Source organism: Neoarius graeffei, chromosome 17 (assembly GCF_027579695.1).
Source record: "Neoarius graeffei isolate fNeoGra1 chromosome 17, fNeoGra1.pri, whole genome shotgun sequence".
Classification (NCBI taxonomy): domain Eukaryota; kingdom Metazoa; phylum Chordata; class Actinopteri; order Siluriformes; family Ariidae; genus Neoarius; species Neoarius graeffei.
In genome coordinates, this window is record NC_083585.1 from 10,061,849 (window position 1) to 10,085,087 (window position 23,239).

At 40.4% G+C, this 23,239-nt stretch overlaps 1 protein-coding gene across 3 annotated transcripts; it reads left to right on the forward strand.

Annotated features, from left to right (window-relative positions):
- Positions 1 to 583: 583 nt before the first annotated feature.
- hnf1ba (HNF1 homeobox Ba) lies at positions 584 to 16,090 on the forward strand. 3 transcript variants are annotated; one of them, XM_060898016.1, is made up of 10 exons: positions 584 to 954; positions 3,489 to 3,688; positions 5,678 to 5,948; positions 6,092 to 6,321; positions 9,978 to 10,126; positions 10,964 to 11,090; positions 11,273 to 11,455; positions 12,833 to 12,951; positions 13,296 to 13,340; positions 15,386 to 16,090. In XM_060898016.1, exons 1-10 carry the CDS (start codon positions 584 to 586, stop codon positions 15,404 to 15,406), a joined length of 1,716 nt encoding a protein of 571 aa, XP_060753999.1. In that variant the 3' UTR covers positions 15,407 to 16,090. The 3 variants fall into 3 exon arrangements, with proteins under 3 accessions (XP_060753999.1, XP_060754000.1, XP_060754001.1); XM_060898017.1 differs by lacking the exon at positions 13,296 to 13,340; XM_060898018.1 differs by lacking the exon at positions 13,296 to 13,340 and having other exon boundaries at positions 596 to 954; positions 5,759 to 5,948.
- Positions 16,091 to 23,239: the final 7,149 nt, after the last annotated feature.

Here is a 23,239-nt window from a genome sequence, read left to right on the forward strand (position 1 = left end):
ATAATAATAATAATAATAATAATAATAATAATAATAATAATAATAAATGTAAAACTGTATGCACAGTATTGTGCATATTGCTTTTATTTTAGTTCCAAAGTTCAATTAAAGTAGCCTATCAATATGCATAAATATACATATTTTATTTATCCCTATGTTTAACTGTTTAATCGTTTGTATTATTATTATTATTATTATTATTATTCCCCTTCACAACATTGTGAATGTGACAGAGTCCAAAGTTCAGTGAAGTTGCTGATAAGAGAGGCCAATAAAAGGTGCAGAGCTGCAGTGTAAACACGGCTCTACCTGCCCGTCTGTGACAGCCTGCTCTGCTCATTTGCATAAAGGACAGGACAGAAACAGCAGTGGTTACAGAGCCCCGCCCACTCATTAGTCGATGCCCCGCCCTTCTAAAGCATCATGGCAAGTTATAGCGAGTGGGGAAGTGGCTGGGCTTCATCAGGCAGGTGTCTTTCTCAGGGGGACTTTTTACGCGCGGGAGGTGGAGAGGAGAGGGAAATTATAGAGCTTTGTGTAAATTTCTCTCTTTACCTCCTCATCAAGGTGGGCATTTTCTTGGATGTTCGCAAACATGGTGTCCAAGTTGACATCTTTACAGCAGGAGCTTTTAAGCGCCCTGTTAGACTCCGGAGTTACCCGAGATGTTTTGATCCAGGCGCTGGACGACATGGAGCCGAGTCCGGCCAGCTACGGAGTTAAACTGGAGAACCTGCACATGTCTCCGTCGGCGGCGAAGACAAACGGCAGCGACGTGGAGGCCAAGCCGGTATTTCACACCCTGACCAACGGGCACAGTAAAGGAAAACTGTCGGGGGACGAAGGCTCGGAGGACGGAGATGATTACGACACGCCGCCGATCCTGAAGGAGCTGCAGTCCCTCAACACCGAGGAGGCGGCCGAGCAGCGCGCAGAGGTGGACCGCATGCTGGCGTGAGTGGCCCTCCTCATGTCCTCTCACCCTGAGAGCTCAAACAGTGTGCTTAAAAACAAACAAACAAAATCGAGTGCTCTTTTTTCAGTTGTCATACTAAATTATCTAACTTTAGATTAAATAAAACACAAAACCTTAAAGTCGGAAAATGTATTATTATTATTATTATTATTATTATTATTATTATTATTATTATTATTATTATTGTTGTTGTTGCAGTTGCAGTTGAGCATTTAATGGAACAAAAAAACGTGTCGAAGTGTCTCCAACTATTTAAAACAAAATTTGAAATAATTTATTCTCCAGGTACAGAATTATTTCTTTATAAACACGGTGAAGTTTATGACTCTCAACAATAATCATAACATTAGAAACAATATTTTCTAGAAATTCTTTAGAAGTAGAAAGATTAGGTCTAAAATCCCACATTGCAGTGTTTATTATACAGTCACTAGAATAAAGTTGAGGCTATAGCGGTGTTTACAAATTTAAAACCACGCGCCAAATCCATCTTTTAACATTCTGGTTACTAATTATCCACCTGGTTATTATTTCTTTGCCTTAGCGAAATATCAACTGAAGAAGCTCTATTTATCATTAACTCACAGCGCTCTCCAGGAGAAATGGTCAATGCTATTTCACCTTTCGTTAGGATTATAATTTACTCCGGCCTTCAGATCCCCCCCCCTTTTAATTTTATAATAATAATAACAAAAAAAATATCTAACACTGGGAATTGAGATCACTTCTATAAAAATGTATTTCTGTAATCTAAAATGTAGTAATTAATTTAAAGAAGAGTTTTGTAATTAGTAATTTATGAATGATGCTATAATAATATTCTTCAATACAACAACAACAACAACAACAACAAATAATAATAATAATAATAATAATAATAATAATAATTTTTAAGCTTTTAACATATTTGTTGAAGTCATTAATAACAAGCTGTGGCCTAATTTGGTTGAAGGAGTGAATTCCCAGGGTATTATACTGATGCTGGAGGCCGATTTTTATTCTTGAAGCCGCAGCATCAGCATCGCAAAATGCAGTTTGAAAAACCCAAACTAAACCACGTGGCGTTGACTTCTTATTAATTTTATTCTATAAATCATCAACTGAAAGATACACAGTGGCGTATGATTAGCGTGAATGGAGATCTGGTTATTCATTGTCAAAAGGCATAAAGCAGCTTCTCCCTCAGCTGTAAGTTACTGTGTGAGAGAGAGTGTGAGAGAGAGAGTGTGTGAGAGAGAGTGTGTGAGAGAGAGAGAGAGTGTGAGAGTATGGTGTCACACTCCAAATCAAGCAGGACAGAAAGATTTGTTCGAATCTCACTGATTGTTCTGATGGTAAAGCCTTCAGTCCCAGGTGAGTGTTCTCTGCGCTTCAGCACGCGCTCCTCTTCCATTTGTTCTTTTATAACACGGGTCTTATTATTATTATTATTATTATTATTATTATTATTATTATTATTATTTAGCCGCTTCTATGGACTTAATTTTTAATGAATAAATCTGAAATGTATTTTCGCCGACAGAACTTCCGACATTTCAGTGCGCAAAGCAGAGCAGTGATGGATATTTTGAATCATTGCTTTTTGTGAATTTCCTCAGTCTTGTTCAGGGAATTAACACACTGAACACTACACCGAATTCAGCAGTGTGTTCATGTGGCAGCTATTTATCCTGAAATTACCTCAACATTTTTACTCAAGTAGATCAATAATACAGTACTTTTTAAAGCACTATTATTATTATTATTTTTATTATTATTATTGCTAATGTGTAATTTTCTACATAATTCGAGGCCTTTATTATTCTTACCCAAGCGCCTTATCCCCCCCCCCCCCCCCCCCCAACGTTTCTCTTTTCTTTGTCCTTGGTTCAAATGCTGTATGGGAAATGTAGTCTATTTTACAAATAACCGTATATACATTTATATATGCAAATAAATAACAGTCACGAAAGTAATATTTCTTTAAAAGGGAAACCCCATTTGTACACCCCATATGGCGCGACTCAGCCGAACGGAGAAATTCTCTCTGTTTTTCTTTTTTAATTATTTTGAATAAACACGTGCTTCTGTGATGAAATCCCATCAGAATGAATTGTGTTTATCCAATTAAATCTGTAGGTCTCACCTTGGGCAGTATTTACAGCCCACTGAAAGCGATGATTAACGATCGTTTATTAGGCTGATTAACAGTCGTGTGTGAGCTCGAACACCGCTTTAACCCTGCACGGACAGAGGGACAGTGTTCACACAGGCCATTAAACCCCACGCTGTTATCAGTCTGCAGGTCTGAAGGTTATTTGAGACTGGAGCTCTCATACACAACCTGGACATTACTGGGTTTCTGTGTTATTAATAATCAATAACTACAAGCAAACATTTTATTGATTCTAAATTCTGACAAAATGCTCATATAAATTTGGACACGTATATTTATTTATTTATTTATTTTTTCATATAAAAAGAATAACCAAATAAAAATAAAACCCTTGTGTGTTTGTGCCTGCGCGCGCAGAGAGGACCCGTGGCGCGCCGCGCGCATGATCAAGGCCTACATGCAGCAGCACAACATTCCGCAGCGCGAGGTGGTTGACGTCACCGGCCTCAACCAATCACACCTGTCCCAACACCTGAACAAAGGCACGCCCATGAAGACACAGAAGCGCGCGGCTCTTTATACCTGGTACGTCAGGAAGCAGCGCGAGATTTTGCGACGTAAGTTCACTCATCAAGTTTAGCATATATCATCTCAAAAATAAATAAATAAATAAATATATAGTCTATTCACATTCACTGGATATGAGCAATCATACGCTCTGATTGGCTCCTCTAGGCTATCAGCTTATATACTGTGAGTAGAGAAAAACAAAATGGAGGAGCGTAAAAAATAAAAACTCTACTCGAAAACAAAACCCCCCAAATACAAAAAAGCAACAAAATAGGGAATGAAAGTATTTGATGGTAAGAACGTATCTTTTTTTATTTTTCAAGAATTATTATTATTATTATTATTATTATTATTATTATTATTATTATTATTATTATTATAGCATTTTTTCACAGATTGTTCCTGTCATTTCACCGGTTTGTTTACATTCTAAGCGGAAATTATTTTGTTGGACATTTTGTATAAAGTTTTTATTTAGCAAATAAAAAAAAAACCCTCTGTTCATCAAAATCCAGTGAATGTGGATACAATAAAACAGTTATTCCATTCAATCTCATCGTACATGGATTATCCCCTTTGAACATAATGTATACAGTTGTACACATGAAGTTCCATAGCATTTTTCCTTGTGTCCAAAGGGGTTAGAGACATCTCGGTGCTCCAGGCCTCGTCACCTATCAGCTCATGTACAACTCAATTAATTGTTATATAATTGTTATAATTACAGTTGTTATTAATTTATATATATAGTCCTGTGCAAAAGTCTTAGGCGCATGTAAGGAAATGCTGTAGACCAAAAAAGGCTTAAAATAATGAAATGAAATGTTTCAATATTAAATATATAAAGAGCAGTAAGCCATAATAAATGAAACGAAGTCAGTCGGTCGTTCTTCAGTAACAGAATTACATTCACAGTAAAATGTGGTAACTTTTTTAGTTGCTGTACTCAATATTACATAATGGTATTAAATAAAAATTTCACACTGTATAGAGTATCTTTTGACCCTAAAAATTTATAGAAAAATTGGCTGTTTAACTCTGAACACAAAATCTTTTATGAGGAAAGAAATGTCAGTAACGGAATTGCGTCAGAAAACTGAACTTTCATTTCTTAAAATTCAAACAAAGATTTCTCTGAAGCTATAGCATTGCTATAATTGGGGTGATGAGTTTTAAATATGGTTTTCAGTACATTTTGCCTTGGATTCCAGACTTTAGCAATAACACTGAGCTGACAAGTTAAGGTAATCTTAATAATTTCATAATTTTGGCCTCTCTGCTGAAGAATTGTCCCAGTATTTGATGTGAGACGACTGTTTGCTTTAAAAAAAAAATCCGTCTCAGGTCCAGTGAGTTCAGTTTTATGTGGAAACGATCTGTAGGTTTTACTGAGCATCTTACAGAACCAGCCCCAGTTCTTCTGGACACTTTGTCACATGTGCTTCTTCATTTTGCATCAAAACCCTTCATCATGTTTTCTTTATTAATCTGAAAAGTGGTCTCTTATAGAATATGCTGCTCAAATACAAACCTTTTTTCCCCGTAACATTTAATTTTGTGCTGGAAAAAAATGTTTAGAACTCTAAGATATTTTTGTACTGACTCGATAATGTAGAAGTCATAAAACAGAAATCTATAACAAAGTTTGTATGAAAAAAATAGGGCGCCAAGGACTTTTGCACAGTACTATACAGTATATATATATATATATATATATATATATATATATATATATATATATATATATATATATATAAAATTTATATTTGCTTTGGTACAAAATCTGACTAAGATACCGGATTTGTAAACAAAAAGCCTCTCTCTGATACTTTATTGATCTAAACATTTTTTTTTTGTGCCATAACCTTATTTACTCCCTTCTGGCCCTCTAGGCTTAATCACATGACAATTCAATTTGAGCAGGTTACACTGGCCATATACCTGAGTATCCAGGCGCTCATAAATGCACAGACTGTCAAACTACATATTTATGTAGTAGCACATGTACACCAAAAACACTTTCTTTATTTTTACAGAATTCAACCAAGCATCACATGGGTCTGGCAGTAGTATGACAGACAAAGGCAGTCAGGATCAGGTGCTGCTTCTTTTCCCAGAGTTCAGTCAGTCTGGACCGAACATGGGACAGCCTGGAGACGATGCTGGCACTGAACCGGCCCTCAAGAAACTCAGACGTAATCGCTTTAAGTGGGGGCCTGCGTCCCAGCAGATCCTCTACCAGGCCTATGAACGACAGAAGAACCCAAGTAAAGAAGAGCGGGAGGCTCTGGTAGAAGAATGCAATCGGTAATGCTGCATGTATCATATTTTATACATTTCTAATGATTACAATATGTAATATCAATATTTCCAGCATCTTTTACACTTTGCAATCTTACATAATAGACCATAAATTGCGTTGACTAAACATGTTTTTTGTCTCCATTTAGGGCAGAGTGTCTCCAGAGAGGTGTATCACCATCTAAAGCCCAAGGGCTTGGTACCAATTTAGTTACAGAGGTGCGTGTTTACAACTGGTTCGCCAATCGGCGCAAAGAGGAAGCCTTCAGACAGAAACTGGCTATGGATGCCTATGGAGGGCAAAGTATCAACCCCCTGCTCACACACAGCTCGCCACACCATTCCCAGGCCAGCACCTCTCCACCCAGCAAGATGCAAGGTAACCATATTTCACTATTCTCTCACCTCCAGTTAAACTAATTTATGCCTCAGTTGTGAATGTAGGTCAGGTTACTGAGCCAAGCCTGTTATCAGGGCTGTAGTGTTTGATAGCAGTGGAGGTGAAAAACAATGTTTGTCATTAGATTCAACACCATTTCTATGGGAAAATAGAACGAGTTGAGACAGGTGAGGTCAGCATTAGGATGAGAAGAGATGTGCTTAATTAGAGTGCACCTTGCATATGCATTTTCTATTATCAGCTCTGGAAATGTCTTTATGACAATCCACATGTACCTGGGATCAGTACCAGGGTCAGCCTCAGGTCAAACAAGCAGGATAACAACATGGCAGTAGTATTGTTGTCCCTGTAAGGTCATCATTTTACTGCTGGCTTCTCTTCTGATTTATCTAATAAAGCACATACCCAGAGAGATACATTGACCTAGCTTGAAATAGCAAGACGCTAAAATAATAAAAAATTGTGTTAAAAGATCAGAAAGGCGGCACGGTGGTGTACTGGTTAGCACTGTTGCCTCACAGCAAGAAGGTTCTGGGTTTGAGCCCAGCGGCCGACAAGGGCCTTTCTGTGTGGAGTTTGCATGTTCTCCCCTTGTCTGTGTGGGTTTCCTCTGGATGCTCCGTTTTCCCTCACAGTTCAAAGACATGTGATTAGGTTAACATGGGGCAGCTTTTGCCTGAGGTTGGGCTGAAGTGCCCTTGAGTGAGGCACCTAACCCCCAATTGTTCCCCGGGCGCTGTAGCATAGCTGCCCACTGCTCTGGGTATGTGTGTGTGTTCATTGCTGACTTGTGTGTGTGCATGTGTGTGTTCACTGCTTCAGATGGGTTAAATGCAGAGATGAATTTCACTGTGCTTGAGTGTGCATGTGACAAATAAAGGCTTCTTCTTAAAGAAGAGATTGCTTGTTTTCCTTGAACATACTTTTAATCTTGTGGATACCTGTTGGCTGTGAGGGGCTTGTTTGTTTGCTTATGGATTTTCCCTCCTGCACACCTGGCCAGTCAATGACCCCGGGTTGCAAGGAGAGGCAGGGTCACCGGAGTGTTGTGTTAGGTTGGAAAGGGGCAGAAACTAAGGACTAAGGCGTAGGGGTGTTGGTTTCACAAAAGGAAGACTCTACTCTACTAAGCTCTTCCTTAACTGGGGGTTTAGGTGCTTACAAGGCATCCTGCCAGCAGCATCAGATGTTTTTCAGTGTAGAAGCCTGACCCAATAAGAATGGCTCAGCAGGTTTCCCTCATCATGTTGCTAAGACACAGTCTGTATTATGCATGCTTAATTGACAATTAAAACCCTCAGCTACTACATCTCCCAGACCTTTGATAAGGGGCTCCCCTGTCCCCTGCTCTCTTTACTCTCTCCTAGCAGGAAGCCCCATTGTCCATGGTGTATTAGAAGTGACTGTAACCTAGGTTCATTTATCTCTGTTGGGGTAGGGGAGGAGATGCTAGAACCCTCCCCCTACCTTTATGAACTAGAGTATGGCAGTTGAATCTGGGACGGGAGCAGAGCAGCAGGAGCTGTCCGCTAGTATTGGGTCTTTTTTTTTACCAGACAGGACTGATCACTCCTTCTGCTGTGGCTAAAGTTGGTTGTGGGTGAAGCCCCTTTTTTCTACCCCTTTTCTCAAATCACATCAAGCTTAGGTCAGAAGGAAAAGGTCACTGAAGGGTCAGTTCTCTTATTACAGCTTTATTGACCTTTTATTGATCTTAACATGCTATTGGGTATAGGAGTTAGGAACTATGTATTTGAGATTTTGGCTCTTTTCTTTACCTCTGTTTTGGGTTCCAGTGGAATGCAGATATATTTATATACTTCTATACCATGAATGGATAGCCCCAATATTGATAGCCACATTAAATTATTAAATCTGTCTCTCTCTTTTATCAAATCTTCAAATCAGACTCATGGACAATTCTGATGATGAAAATTTCAAGTTTCTTAATGAAAGAATTCCCCTCAACTGGTGGGCCATGGTGTAGAACATTGTAGTTTATGGTGCAGTGCTCTTCTGGATGACCTTTGCACAGAACTCCTGGGTTCAGCTGTCCCCACACTTACCGTGAAGCCCACAGCCATGCTGAAAGGACATGTACGTCCTGCACACACCCAGGAGGTCTCTCATATGCAGCAGCATTGTAAAGACTATTGCCTGGGGTTGGGCACCAGGGCTTTGATATTACATGGGTCCCAGGGAGAACTGAAGCTTTTTAGTCCTTGCTCCCACTCCCTGCTACCACACCCCTTCTGCACTTACCATCCTCTGGATTCTGTATTTTTTATCTGGCTTATTCCACTATGTTTCTAGACCAAGGACTGACAATTGAACAGGTATATTACAACTTTTTTAATGTATACTCTGAGCTGGGATAGTTAGACTTGATTCTGGCATCTGATGTTTTTGTCCTGCATTGCTCCTGCCCTGTGTTGTCAAAGACCATATTTTGCTTCCTTGTTGCCTTGGAAACAGAGCTCTCCTGCTGGTCAGACTGGATCAGACATACAAACCAGCCTGGCTGAGAGAGAGAGAGAGGGAGAGAGAGCAGCAGTCTGTGCATCCTAGGTGAATAGCAGACAAAGGCAGACAATGCCCCCGGTGAATAGCCCCGTCCTCCCCCTGACACTTTTACAGGGTATAGGCCTATAAAATAAAGTCTGTTTATGGTGGTTGGTCCATTGTGTGGTCAGGGGTCCATGGGCCCGATGGAGTGCTTTATTGTCTGCTATCGGTGTTTACAAGATGCTGTAGAGTTGTGAGAGAGTTGGCTGCATGCAGAAACAGGTTTGTGGCCTTCTGTGGAGAAACCCTAGTCTGATGTCTAGCTAATGAACCACATGATGGATGAAATGTGGTCACTGACACTTTGGTAAAAAAAAAAAAAAAAGTTGTTTGCCACTTAGAAGTACGTGTTTCATACTGCTATACCTATGATATTTGTGTAGTACAAGGTGCCTTTCGTAATGTGTGGCAATGTTTAGGTGATCTATGTCATGGTCTGGTCAGTTCTAGGGCTTGCAAAGATCCTGCTCTTGGTGTGTTATTTTAGGTAATCGCAGTCGATGTCTCTGTCAGATTGATACTGGAGCTTAAATGAGGTACTGCCTGCATATCAACAGAAGTATTTGACACCGTCATTGATTTTTTAATGTTTGCTTGGTCAGGGGAGGCTGGGATTTGCAAACACCCACTACAGAAGAGATGACTGAAATCTCTGGAAAGTAGACTCCCAGAACTTGACATGAGACTCAAATTATCCCATTAAAAGAATCTTCAATTTTGAATTTTAAAACGTGTATGTTTTTACTCAAAGTCAAATCAGAGAATGTTTAAAGTGGCCTGGGAAGCACAGGCCACCATGAGTTTGTGGTGTTATGAGCGAAAGGCTACATGTCCACTGGCCTTGACTCTGTTGAGCATGTATCCGTAGTGGAGTTTGTTTGCGCTGCTTTAACTGGTCTGGGGCCAGAAGGCAGACAGAAGCATCTCTGGCAACTTGTTGCTAATGTGAAAACACATGGAGAGGCCCAAATCTCTTCCATAGACTTGTGTAGACTCGTGTGACAAACATCCAGCAAGCCAAGCCAAGACAAATTTCAAAAAGTAATTTTTCTCTCTCTCTCTCTCCTCAGCTGTCAGGTACAACCAGGGTCCCAGTGAAGTCAGCTCCTCCAGCACTATCAATCACCACAGCATGACGAGTAGCCAATCTGTATTGCAGCAGGTCTCTCCTGCAGCACTGGACCCCAGCCACGGCCTGCTGTCACCTGACGCCAAGATGGTGAGCACACCTGGCCACTCCTGCCTCAGATAAGATAAGCCAAGGCCTACTTTTGATACAGCAACGCTGAACAGGGCCCCCGATAGCCGCTGGCATTGACTGCTGTGTAGCCCAACAAACACTGCATTGTTCTTCTTTCAGTTGACACTCCAGTAGACAGTAAGGTTTAGTCCACTGTGTGCCACAGGGCAGCTATGGTGTTACTATGAGCAGGGCATGACCATGGCTATGCCAATAAACCTGACAAAGAAACATTCTGTTGTTATTGATTATATGCCACGGAGGAAGAAGTAGCGGGTGGAGCTTTGCTTACTCTGGCAAGTGGTCTGACAGCAATGCTCGATTAAGCTGGGGTGCTGCAGGAGGAGAACATCTGACCCCACCCCCTGCTCTATCCAAATATTGAACTTTCAGCTAGACAAACTTCAGTCACCTTCGATGTTCTAATCTTCTTTATATATCAGAGATATTGACTTGTTTAATTTAGCTATGTTCTGACTCAAATTCATTGGAACTTTCTAGTGCACTTGTGTCAGTGAGTAGAACCTTAATCAGCATGAGGAGGAAAGGAGGATAATTGTGGCTTATCTTTGCCCTCAGACAGGTTTCTGAGGAAAGCCTCCTCTATAACCAGCAGCCTATTCAAAAATACCCATTGTCATTCATGTTTTAAAAGATACCACTGCAGAACTTTTGATAAAACCATCTCAATCCTTTTACTGGTAACTGATCTAAGGTTTAGGAGGCGAAAGTTTGGCACTTGTACTAGAATGCAGTCCCTTGCCTAATGGTAGTTAGACATCCTTTGACTGAGTCTCTGTGTTTTTCTCGTGGCAGATCTCAGTATCAGGTGGAGGTCTTCCACCGGTTAGCACCTTGACCAACATCCACAGCTCCCACCATGCTCACCAGCAAACACAGAACCTCATTATGCCCATTTCTGGAGTCATGGCCATTGCACAGGGTTAGTGCTCTCTCTTACTTACTCTGTCTTCAGCATTTCATATTCATCGCCACTGGTTGTCAACCCCAGTCTTGCAGACATGATGGTCTGGGAATGTTTGTATTTCCTCTCCTTTAATGTGCCTGATTCCAACCAGGAGTGGAATCAGTGGCATCATAAACATTGTGTAAATTTTTGTCCAGGTCTGAGCACATCACAGGCACAGACGGTGCCAGTAATCAACAGTGTGGCAGGAAGCCTGGCTACCCTACAGCCCGTACAGTTCTCACAGCAGCTGCATAGCTCTCACCAACAGAGCCTCATGCAACAGTCCCACAGCCACATGAGCCAACAGCCCTTCATGGCCGCCGTTACACACTCACATAGTAAGTCTACTCTCTTCTCTTACATGTACAGCTATACTTAAAAAAGAAAACATTCCAAACTTTGTACTTGTTTATTTACTTACTTAGATACTCACAAGTTTGAAAAGTGTCCTTTTAGTTACCCGCTAGAGCACTTCAATCCTTGTTGAGTCCAGTGATGCTGGTCTCTCCTGCTCTTTGGACCTGCCTGAGCCATCTTGATGCCCTACATCTGGCTGAAGTTCTCATCACATCGCTCCTGTGGAGGATGGCCCCATATGGACAGTCTAAAGATACCCTTAGAAGACGGCTCTGGACATTTACAGTTTTGCTACAGTGACTTAGGACTACAATTGCCATGATAACTTGAGGACTGCAGTTGTCATGAACCGTCTTGCACTCAAGTCTTCATCAGTGAACAGTTGATAAACAACAAAATAGACTTCACGTTCAAACTATAATGAATGTCCTGGTTACACAATGGCACTTTATCATATAGGACATAATTATAGAAACAAGTTATTTATAATTACGCTATCTGTTATCACCCAAATGAGGATGGGTTCCCTTTTGAGTCTGGTTCCTCTCAAGGTTTCTTCCTCGTGTCGTCTCAGGGAGTTTTTCCTTGCCATCGTTGCCTCAGGCTTGCTCATTAGGGATACATTTTGTTAGTTCATATGTTTAAAATCTTTATTTTTCTGTAAAGCTGCTTTGTGACAATGTCTATTGTTAAAAGCACTATAAAAATAAATTGGCTTGACTTGTTACAAACCTGCTCTCTAGTCTTTCTGGTTATGAACTTGGTTGTTTTTATCCAACACTAATATGCATCAAACCTAGATTATCATTGAAGGACATGCTTCTGATAAGTATACACAATGAGACTAAGAAGAAGAAGGCTTTATTTGTCACATGTACACTAGAGCACAGCAAAATTCCTCCTCTGCATTTAACTCATGTGAAGCAATCAACACACGTATGCGCACACAAGTGAGCAATGAGCATACCCACATACCCAGAACAGTGGGCAGCTATGCTACAGTGCCCGGGGAGCAATTGGGGGTTAGGTGCCTTGCTCAAGGGCACTTGCACCATGGATACAATATACTCTTCTATACCTTGATAGACAATAGTCAAGGTTAGTCCATTGAGTTGTCTTCTTTTTGATTATTTACTGTATTTATTTCCCTTCAGCTGTTTGAACATCCAGGTATCTGCTGGATGCCTGAATGTAAATTTAAATGTAACGTTTGGTTTCCATGTGGATAAACATAACACATGCAACTCACTCAAAACAACTAAATATTTAAGAAAATTAACTCATTTGTACTCTTACTACATGCATGCATTTTTGACCCACACGTGACCCTTCATCTGCTTGCTGTGCCCTTTTCACAGTGTACCCACATAAGCAGGAGCCACCACAGTATTCCCACCCGTCACGCTTTCCGTCAGCCATGGTAGTGACAGACAACAACAGCCTCAGCACCCTCAGCTCAATGTCCTCCACCAAACAGGTCAGTCATGTGCTCCTAGTTTCACCTCTGTTTTATTGCTTCTGCCATAATGTAGCTATGTAAGCTTGTGTGTTCTGCATGTATCCCTTCAGTCATGCTTTTGGAAAGTTTAAGCATTCTGGGCTCTATCCTGCAGCTTTCAAATGATATTTTTTGTTTGGGGAATGAAAAAAACAAAATCAACAATTTTTTTCTTAACTATTAATAATGCTTCACTAATATGCAGCAAATACAGATTATCACTAAAGGACATGCTCCTAGTAAACATCCACAGTGATCACTGTACTAATCCCAGCTCTTAGTTGTGTTCATTCTGACAATTTATTTAATCCCTGTCATATTAGGATGCTCCTGTAAACAAGATGGTTCAACTGGGGGGTCTCAACTGGGTAAATACTGTTTCACTTAATAATCCTGCACTGTGGTGAAGTGAAATGGTGTCCATGTTAACATTGCCTGACCAAATCTGTAGAATTTTCACATGTACACACCCTTAGCAAGCAGAGGATTTAAAAAAAAAAATAATTATTATTATTTATTTATTTTACGATTTGAAGCAGACAGGATGTGTATAAAATGAATAATGAGGCAACAGCTGGAGATGAGAGAATTAGAGAAAGGTGAATTTGGGAAAGTCAGAAATCGTTAAGGGGCCACTTCAGTTTATCCATGCTCACTGCACATCTGAATCAGTAAAGCAAGCACGTGTAGTGATACTCCTCAGAATACCTATTTCCTTTAAACGGCCTGACTGACCGGTCACCCGTGCTCTATAGCCACAAGTGTCCTGATATGTAAACTGCTCTCTCTGTCTCTCTTTCTTCTTTTCTTCTCTGTCACTCACTCATACTTTCAATATTTCTTTCTCAATTTTTCCTTTATTTTCATCCATCTTCCCTTTTCCTCTGTTTTTAATATCTCTCCCCCATGCCTATATCTGCTTCTCTCTTTCCCTCTGCCCACTCTTTAGTCCACCACTCCCGCACCAGCACTCAGAATATCAGACCAGGAAATGACCCTCGCTCTTAATTAAAGCTCGTGTGTCGCTCTTGTTTCCCTGCCGTGGGGAGGCATGTGCACTCACTAATTCCCTCTTCCCCTTTCTGACTTCTCCCTACCTGCTATGAGCGCTCTAGCCTGAAATGCAGTCCTCACTCAACTGCTTTCACACGCTCAATTTCCCACGCTGCACTGCTGATGGCCACTAGCTGATGAGCTGACGTGACTTGGCCTTAATGTCAGACAGTGCGCTTCACAGCGGAGTCTCTCTCTCTCTCACACACACACACACACACACACACACACACACACACACACACACACACACACACACACACACCTTTACAGTATTAGTAACTTTTAGTAACACGTAATCAAATAATTTAATTTTAATATCTACAGTACCAATCAAAAGTTTATCCACCCCTGCTCATTCATAGGTTTTTCTGTATTTTGTATTTTCTACATTGTAGAACACTGAAGACATAAACTATGAAATAATATCTGGCACATATATGGAATTATATGGTAAACAAAAAAAACCAAAACAAAATATGTTTCATATTTTAGATTTTTTAAAGTATCCAGCGTTTCCCTTGATGACGCTTTACACACTATTGGCATTATCTTAACCAGCTTCATGAGGTAGTCACCTGGAATGCTTTTCAATTAACAGGTGTGCCTCGTCAAAAGTTAATTACTGTAATTTCTTGCCTTCTTAATGCATTTGAGATCAAACAGTAAATAATAAATAATAAAAATACAGTAAATAGCCCTATTCCACAACTGTAGTAATCCATGTCAAGAACCGCTCAACTAAGTAAAGAGAAACGACATCCATCATTACTTTATGACATAAAGTGACTTTTAATGAATAAAATAAAAATAAAGAAAAACAATTGAATTAGAAAGTGTGTCCGAATTTTTGATTGGTCCTGTATATATGAAGCTGTTTATGAGGTACTGAATGTGCCTCAGGTATGTAATACCTCAGCTTGCTAAAAGAGCACTTTGAGGTTCTCCTCTCCCTTATCAGAGCCCTTGTATTTGACTTGGGTGGTGTAACAAATGGCAGTGGGCTTTCTGGGGGATATTACAAACCTACTCTGGCTTTATTGGCCTCCTGTTTGTCCTAAGCACCCCCTCGACTCATAAGCAGCATCTAAAGGCTCTAGTCCCAGCAGCTGGCCCTCACCTTTATCAGGTGAGACTGTTTGTCGGCCAGCAGGTCATGACGGGGTCATGTGCCTCTGCCCTTACAGGGAAAGAGAAAAATAGAAATAGCAAACAATACCATAGGGGACGTTTCATTGGAAAAAGGAGGTACGAGAACTGATAACTTCACTGCTAACATTACCATCAGTAGCACTGTGCATAGTACTGCTTTTTAAGGTCTGGCCATTTACTCTTTTTTTTTTTCTCTCTTTGTCGACAGTGTCCTCTGCAAGCCTGGTGAGCATACCCACCTGACTTCCTCAATGCCTAGCAACAGGAGCACATTTCTCCGGCTCTTTACCTGCTGTATCTGTAGCAACTCCTAATCACTGGCAACAGTGCACTGGAAGATGAACTGCTCACTAATGTAAGGACTGAAATAAAAAAGAGGAGAGCATGTCAGAAAGGAGACTCTGGCTTGGTCGAATCGTACCATGGAAAGATGAGAGGATCACCTGGGAGTTACTACAGTCCAATGTAGGAACACTGTTCAATGAACAGTGTTTTGCTTCCAGCCACTAAAAAAAGAGGATGATTCTGATGTCTTTTAGGAACAAATGGAAATGGTGTGCAGTGATGGTGTTAAACTGGAATGATTTTACACAGTCACAGGGTTACCAAATGCCAAAGGATAACCAATGCTCCATTTCTTGCCAAGCCGACCCTTTAATGGAGTCTTAGGAGGCTTCTTCTCATCCTGTCCTTGGACTATCAGTCTAACACCTGTCTTTCATCAGTCAGCTCACCTAGAAATAAATGTTCTGTAATCAATTTGTGAATGAAATGACAATCAGCTTTATATTATTTTCAACATATGTGTCAGGTCTTTCTGGGGAGAACATTACAGACTGAACATGTTGGATTTTCCTGCGTATACATAGCAGTGAGTCTTCCATTTGCGTAGTTAATATGAGTCGTCATGTTCTAATATATGTACAGTTGTAAATATGAATGATAATTATACTATGCCTTGAAAGATGTATATATTTCAGGTCCATAGCCTTTTTTTTTTTCAACAAACTGTGATTTAGAAATGACAATCTTTGGAACAGAAAGGACTATGCAATGTACTGAATGGCACAAAAATGTGGGATTTTCTGCAAAAACAGTTATACCAGCAAAACTGCAGGACAGATATTGCACACTTTTTCCTTCTTTCCATTTTGGTATCTGAGAATGATAACATGAAAATGAAACCATAACACAATACCATTATTCTGTATTTAACAATTATTTGCCAAAGGTGAAGTGAATAATAACTGAGAGGAAGTCAAGGTTATTCTTCACTGATTCACTGAGCCTGAGGCAGATAATTGTTTTAGTATAAATACACAGGTGATTATTTTTAAAAAATAATTTATTTTAAACTTCAAAAGCAGCATGCAAATGTAATAACTTTGTGGCACAGACTTGTGTCACTTATCTGCGCCGAGTCACACAAAATCCTTTGTTTTGAAATCGATAAAATAAGTCACAACTCCAGCTTTGAATAGTTTTAGACCAAACTTCGTACAGTAGCATCTTTAGTACTTTTAGGAACAGCGTTTTCTTTCATCATTTGTAATTCTTTCTCACTTATGGTCACAAACTGATTGGCCGCCATTTTGCTGAGTCGCTCGAGGTGATTATCGAGAAATAGTCTGAATTTCTCGACCAATCAGAGCGCATGATTTCCTATAATCACCTCCGTATTTATACTAAATATAAATATTAGTGATGGTGTCACAGCCATGTTATTAAGAGCCTCTTGCTGTATTAGAATGATAATTGAGAGGCTGATAACTGTGAGTAAGATGGTTGTCTGTCATGAGGCCCTGGTCACCAGGACAAACAGTATTACCCACTTATGCAACTCTGAGGTACACAAAACATGATGTAATAACCCATAAAATCAAACACTAGACACCACGTGCATTCAGTTAATTTGTGGACTGCTAGGTACGGGGGGAAAAAATAGAAGAATGTGATTTTGTTGGTTTGCTTTGCTCTTTTAACTCTCACCTGTTGTTCTTACTTTCCAAAAGGTCATTTATTTTTTTAAATGCTTTTATTGAGCATATGCCACTTAGTTACAATGTCATTCTCAACACAAAACATTAGATTTTCGCAGTCTTGTATTTTTTTGTATAAAATGAAAATCAATCTTTTAAAATCATTATTTATACTGCGAGGGGGGGAAAATGATGTCTCAAGTAAAGGCTCTTTCCAAGACTGGTGTAGTGAGTTGTTTCTTTGTTTCTGTTCATCAGTGGAAAGTGTGTGTCATGGTTAAGATAGCAGATGGTATCAGCACTGTGTTAAAATAGTCTGTTCCAAATTTTCTCCTGACTCTTAGTGCATCTGTGTGTTTCACAATATTACTGTTATACTAGTAGACGTTCCTTAACAAACACTTTCTTTCTGACAAGAGTTTCAGGAATGTGTGTCTATTGAACTATGCTCCACACCTCCTATTCCTGACAAGCATTGTTTGTATAACTTATCTGCAGGACTGAGGTCTCAGTGTTTGATGATGCATCACATTGTCTGTGATTGGTATATTTGCTAATGTGTGTTTTCTACCTCAGCAGTATAATATGACACACAAAGTCGTATATAACCCTTGAAGCAGGGAGGCTTTGTCAGAAAGCAAAGCTGTTATGCCTGTTTATATTGATCACTTGTAATTTGTGGGAAAAATGTTGAATATCCAAAATATGTCTACCAAAACATCATGTCCTGTGCATTAAAGTGAAGCTCCATCAGGGCTGTGTGTTTCACCTCCCTCATACTGCTCTCCTCCTGATCTAAAACCAACAGCTTCTGAAATTCCCATCATAATGAACAAATGTGGGTGATACAGCTGTGTGTTAATGAAAGCCAAAGTCATGCTAGACCACATAGCTTTAATAATTTAGCTTGTTGCTGGCATTTTTCAGGACGATGACCTTTTCATTCTCAGACATTGGGTAATAAATTACTGGAATTTCTCTCAAACATGATATATAGATTTTTAAGATTTTTAACATAATATAGATATTTAGACATTGTCTAAAAGCAGAGTGTCAGAGCACAGGTACTTACGGATGCAGGTGCAGGGGAGAGCGGGTGCAGCACAAAGTGCAGCTGAAACCAAATCGTGAGACAGAAATCGTAGTCAGGAAACGGGCATAAGTCGATCGATCAGCGAACAGAGTAATGCAGGAGAGACGAGGAAACTAGGTCGGAATAATAATAAGAACTGTGGTCTAAATCGGAAAGTCAGTCAGGAAAACAACCGGCTTGGTATATTCAGGTATGGGACACGGAACAATACTTCGCATTGACTGAGTGTGAGAGCTGGGCTTATATAGGGGAAGTGATTGTGGGGTAACTGGAGACAGGTGCAGTAGTTAATACTCTGGTGATGGAGGGTGCTATGAATCTTGGGAAGTGTAGTCCGGAGTGGCCATGTTAGGAGGCTGCTCCGAACTCCGCTTTTCAGTGCTGTTACTGACACAGAGCTCCTGATGAGTGTATGAGCAAAATATTTGTAAGGGCACAAAATCAACCTGAATAGAATAATAATATTATGACATATGAACCATTGAATTGTGTTGTGTATTTCACATCAGTAAATTGCTGCATTGTCTTGTGACAGTGAGACCAGTAATGAGATACGCATCAAATCAAATCAAATCAAGTTTATTTGTACAGCGCTTTTAACAATAAACATTGTCGCAAAGCAGCTTTACAGAATTTGAACGACTTAAAACATGAGCTAATTTTATCCCTAATCTATCCCCAATGAGCAAGCCTGTGGCGACGGTGGCAAGGAAAAACTCCCCCAGACGACATGAGGAAGAAACCTCGAGAGGAACCAGACTCAAAAGGGAACCCATCCTCATTTGGGCAACAACAGACAGCCTGACTATAATATTAACAGTTTTAACAGGTATAACCCTCAACTGTCCTCATGGGGCCGTCCTTCACAGGAGTGGGGCGATAAAACTCCGACCAGACACAGGGCACCAGGATGGATCAAGCAGGTCCGAGGGGCAGAAGAGGCCAGCATCTCAATCCCAGGATCAACATGTAACTCAGAAGGACAGATGGGGGGGGAAGAGAGAGAGAGAAAGAAAACATGTTGTTAGGTATGCCCTAAAAATGACAAGTATTAAATCTGTGTGGTAGGCTCGCAGAGACGAGAGTCTTTACATCAGGCATAACACACAATGGCATGTTAATATGGTAAAAAATATATCATGACCTGCTCTGGCTGGATGCTTGATTGGGTGATGGGAGCACACTCCTCAGCAATGATGAGATGCAGATGGGACCCTTAGGCCTGGCCAAGACAATTCAGTTACATTTCACCGGGTCTGGGACATGCGACAAAATGTCTGATGGCCGATTCCCTGCAGGCTACGATAGCCAGTCGAGGTCCCCACCGTCTCCACCAAAAGATTTCCTGTTGACTCCATGTAACTCAGAGGGACAGATTTGGGGTGGGGGGGAGAGAAAGAAAACACAGGTGGTTAGGTATGCCCAATGTCACCTGAATAAGTAGGAACAGTATACATATTGCACCGAGTACAAGCAGGGACTCCGGCAACTAACTATGACAGCATAACTAAAAGGAGAGAGCCAGAAGGTAACACAGGCATGAGGGAGCCCCAGGACATAAAGCAGCCAGCCACTACACCGTCAACAAACTCGAGTGAGCAAGCGAGTGGGGACTGACAGCATCCATACATCCCAGTTTACCAAAACACTCTATGTCTGAGGACCCTCCAGATCTACTCCTTTACCTCATAAACACCATTAACAAAAGGCTTGACTAAACAGTTATGTTTTCAGCCTAGACTTAAATGCTGAGACTGTGTCTGATTCCCGAACATTACTTGGAAGGCTGTTCCATAACAGTGGGGCTTTGTAAGAAAAGGCTCTGCCCCCTGATGTAGCCTTCACTATACGAGGTACCAGCAGATAGCCTGCACCTTTTGATCTAAGTAGGCGTGGCGGGTCATAGAGGAGCAGAAGTTCACTCAGGTACTGTGGTGCGAGACCATTTAGTGCTTTAAAGGTCAATAGTAGTATTTTATAATCAATACGAAACTTGATTGGGAGCCAATGCAGTGTGGACAAGACAGGCGTGATGTGGTCATATTTTCTAGTTCTAGTAAGGACTCTTGCTGCTGCATTTTGAACTAACTGGAGCTTGTTTATGCACTTATTGGAACATCCAGACAGTAAGGCATTACAATAATCCAACCTGGAGGTAACGAAAGCATGGACTAGTTTTTCTGCATCATGCAATGACATTAAATTTCTTATCTTTGCAATATTTCTGAGATGAAAGAAAGCTATCCAGGTGATGTTATCAATGTGAGTTTCGAATGAAAGACTGGGGTCAATAATCACTCCGAGGTCTTTTACTGCTGCACGTGAAGAAACAGAAAGGCCATCCAGAGTTACTGTGTAATCAGAAAACTTACTTCTAGCTGTATGTGGTCCTAGCACAAGTACTTCAGTCTTGTCAGAGTTAAGCAGAAGGAAATTAATAAGCATCCAGTGTCTAATGTCCTTAACACATACCTCAATTTTATTAAGCTGGTGTCTCTCATCAGGTTTTGCAGAGACATACAACTGTGTGTCATCAGCATAACAGTGGAAACTAATACAATGTTTACGAATAATATCGCCCAGAGGTAACATATATAGAGAAAAAAGCAGTGGACCCAAGACAGAACCTTGTGGAACACCAAACTTTACCTCGGTACGTCTAGAAATATCACCATTTATATCAACATACTGATAACGATCAGTTAGATAAGACCTGAGCCAGGAGAGGGCCATTCCCTTAACTCCCACAACATTTTCTAGTCTATCCAGAAGAATGGAATGATCAATGGTATCAAATGCTGCACTAAGGTCAAGCAACACAAGTAGCGAGACACAGCCCTGATCAGACGCCAACAGTAGGTCGTTTACTACTTTAACCAGTGCTGTCTCTGTGCTATGATGAGGTCTAAATCCTGACTGATACAGTTCATGGATGTTATTCCTATGTAAATATGAGCATAACTGCTGTGCCACAGCTTTTTCAAGGATCTTGGAGATAAAGGGGAGGTTTGATATTGGCCGATAATTGGACAGCTGACAGGGATCAAGGTCAGGTTTTTTAATCAGGGGTTTGATAACTGCTAGTTTAAAGGATTTGGGTACATAGCCAATCATAAGAGAAGAATTTATTATTTTTAGAAGCGGTTCAATTACTCCAGGCATTATCTGTTTGAATAGATGTGTCGGTAAGGGATCTAGTACGCAAGTTGAGGCTTTTGATGTAGAGATTAATGAAAGTAATTCAGTTTCTTTTAGGGGAGTAAAACATTCTAACTGATGATCTGATACAGTTATATTGTTAACTACAAGGTCACTTTCATTGTCTAACCTTAAATTAGTAGTTTGAATTTTTTGTCGGATATTCTCAATTTTGTCATTAAAAAAATTCATGAAGTCGTTGCTACTACATACTGCAGGTGTGCATGTGTTGATAGTGGACTTATTCCTGGTTAATTTTGCTACAGTATTAAATAGGAATCTAGGATTATTTTTGTTATCTTCTATTAGGGAGGAGAAATATGTTGATCTCGCAGCACTAAGAGCTTTTCTATACTTCAGGAAGCTCTCCTTCCAAGCTAATTTGAACACTACCAATTTTGTTTGACGCCATTTACGTTCCAATTTTCGAGTGGTCTGTTTTAATGTGCGAGTGTCATCATTATACCAGGGTGCTAATTTTTTGTCTCTGACCATTTTCCTTTTTAGAGGAGCTACATTATCTAAAGTATGGCGGAACGTTGACTCTAAGCATTCAGTTGCCTGATCAAGTTCTGCAGGGGCTGACAGTGACCCAATCAAAGTTGACAGCTCTGGGAGATCATTTATAAAACTCTGTGCAGTAGTTGACGTGAAAGTACGTTTAATACAGTAGCGTGGTGAGGTGCATATGTTATTACTCAGACATATTTTGAATGAGATGAGACAATGATCTGAGATAACTTCAGACTGTGGAAGTATGACTATATTGTCTACGTTTAATCTGAATGTTAGTATTAGATCAAGGGTGTGACCACCATTATGGGTCGGTCCTATGACATTCTGCTTAATCCCGACTGAATCTAAGATGGACACAAACGCTGTTTTTAAAGGGTCTTCTGGGTTATCAAAGTGAATATTAAAATCTCCGACAACTAAAGCTTTGTCTAAGGAAATAACCAAATCTGAGATAAAATCTGCAAATTCAGAAAGAAACTCGGAATATGGCCCCGGGGGCCTGTAAATAATAAGCAATGGAATTAACTGGGTAGACTTATTTTTCGAGGCTACATACATTATACGAGTATGAAGAACTTCAAATGTATTAAATTTATAACCAGGTTTGTGTGTTACACCTAGATAATCGTTATAAATAACCGCGACGCCTCCTCCTCTGCCAGTTAGACGAGGCTGGTGTATATAACTGTATCCAGGAGGACTCGCTTCATTTAATGCTATATATTCATTTGGCTTAATCCATGTTTCTGTTAAACACAGTACATTAAACTCCTGATCAGTAATGAGTTCATTAACCATTAGCGCTTTAGATGTAAGAGATCTAATATTTAATAGCCCCACCTTTAGATCAAAGGTGCTGGCAGCAGCTGTACAGTCAGTCTGATCTAATTTTATATTGATTAGGTTACTGGAACAAACTCTCTGAAAATTTCTACCTTTTTGTTGAGCTCGGGGAACAGACACAGTCTCGATGTAGTGGGCCCTGAGTGACGACTCTGTGCAGCTAGCAGACAGTCGGTTTAGCCTGTTCGTCTGCTCCCTGGCCTTGGCTCTGGATTGTCAGAAATTAACTAGGCCTGTTCTGAGACTATGACCTATGCTGCAGGAAATGAGAGCAGCACCTTCCCGAGTGGGATGGATACCGTCCCGCCCTAACAGGCCAGCAGTGCCCTCAAAATTAGCCCAATTATCTATAAAGCCCACACTGTTTTCAGAGCACCACCTGGACAGCCAGCAGTTCAGCGACCATAACCTGCTGTAAGCTACATCGCCACGC

What these genes read in the sequence shown, in the direction of transcription:
- hnf1ba (XM_060898016.1), top strand. Translation starts at nt 584, where the DNA reads ATGTTCGCAAACATGGTGTCCAAGTTGACATCTTTACAGCAGGAGCTT. An exon ending in GAGGTGGACCGCATGCTGGC is followed by an intron (nt 955 to 3,488) that starts GTGAGTGGCCCT and finishes CTGCGCGCGCAG; the next exon opens with AGAGGACCCGTGGCGCGCCG. An exon ending in TGTCACCTGACGCCAAGATG is followed by an intron (nt 10,127 to 10,963) that starts GTGAGCACACCT and finishes TTCTCGTGGCAG; the next exon opens with ATCTCAGTATCAGGTGGAGG.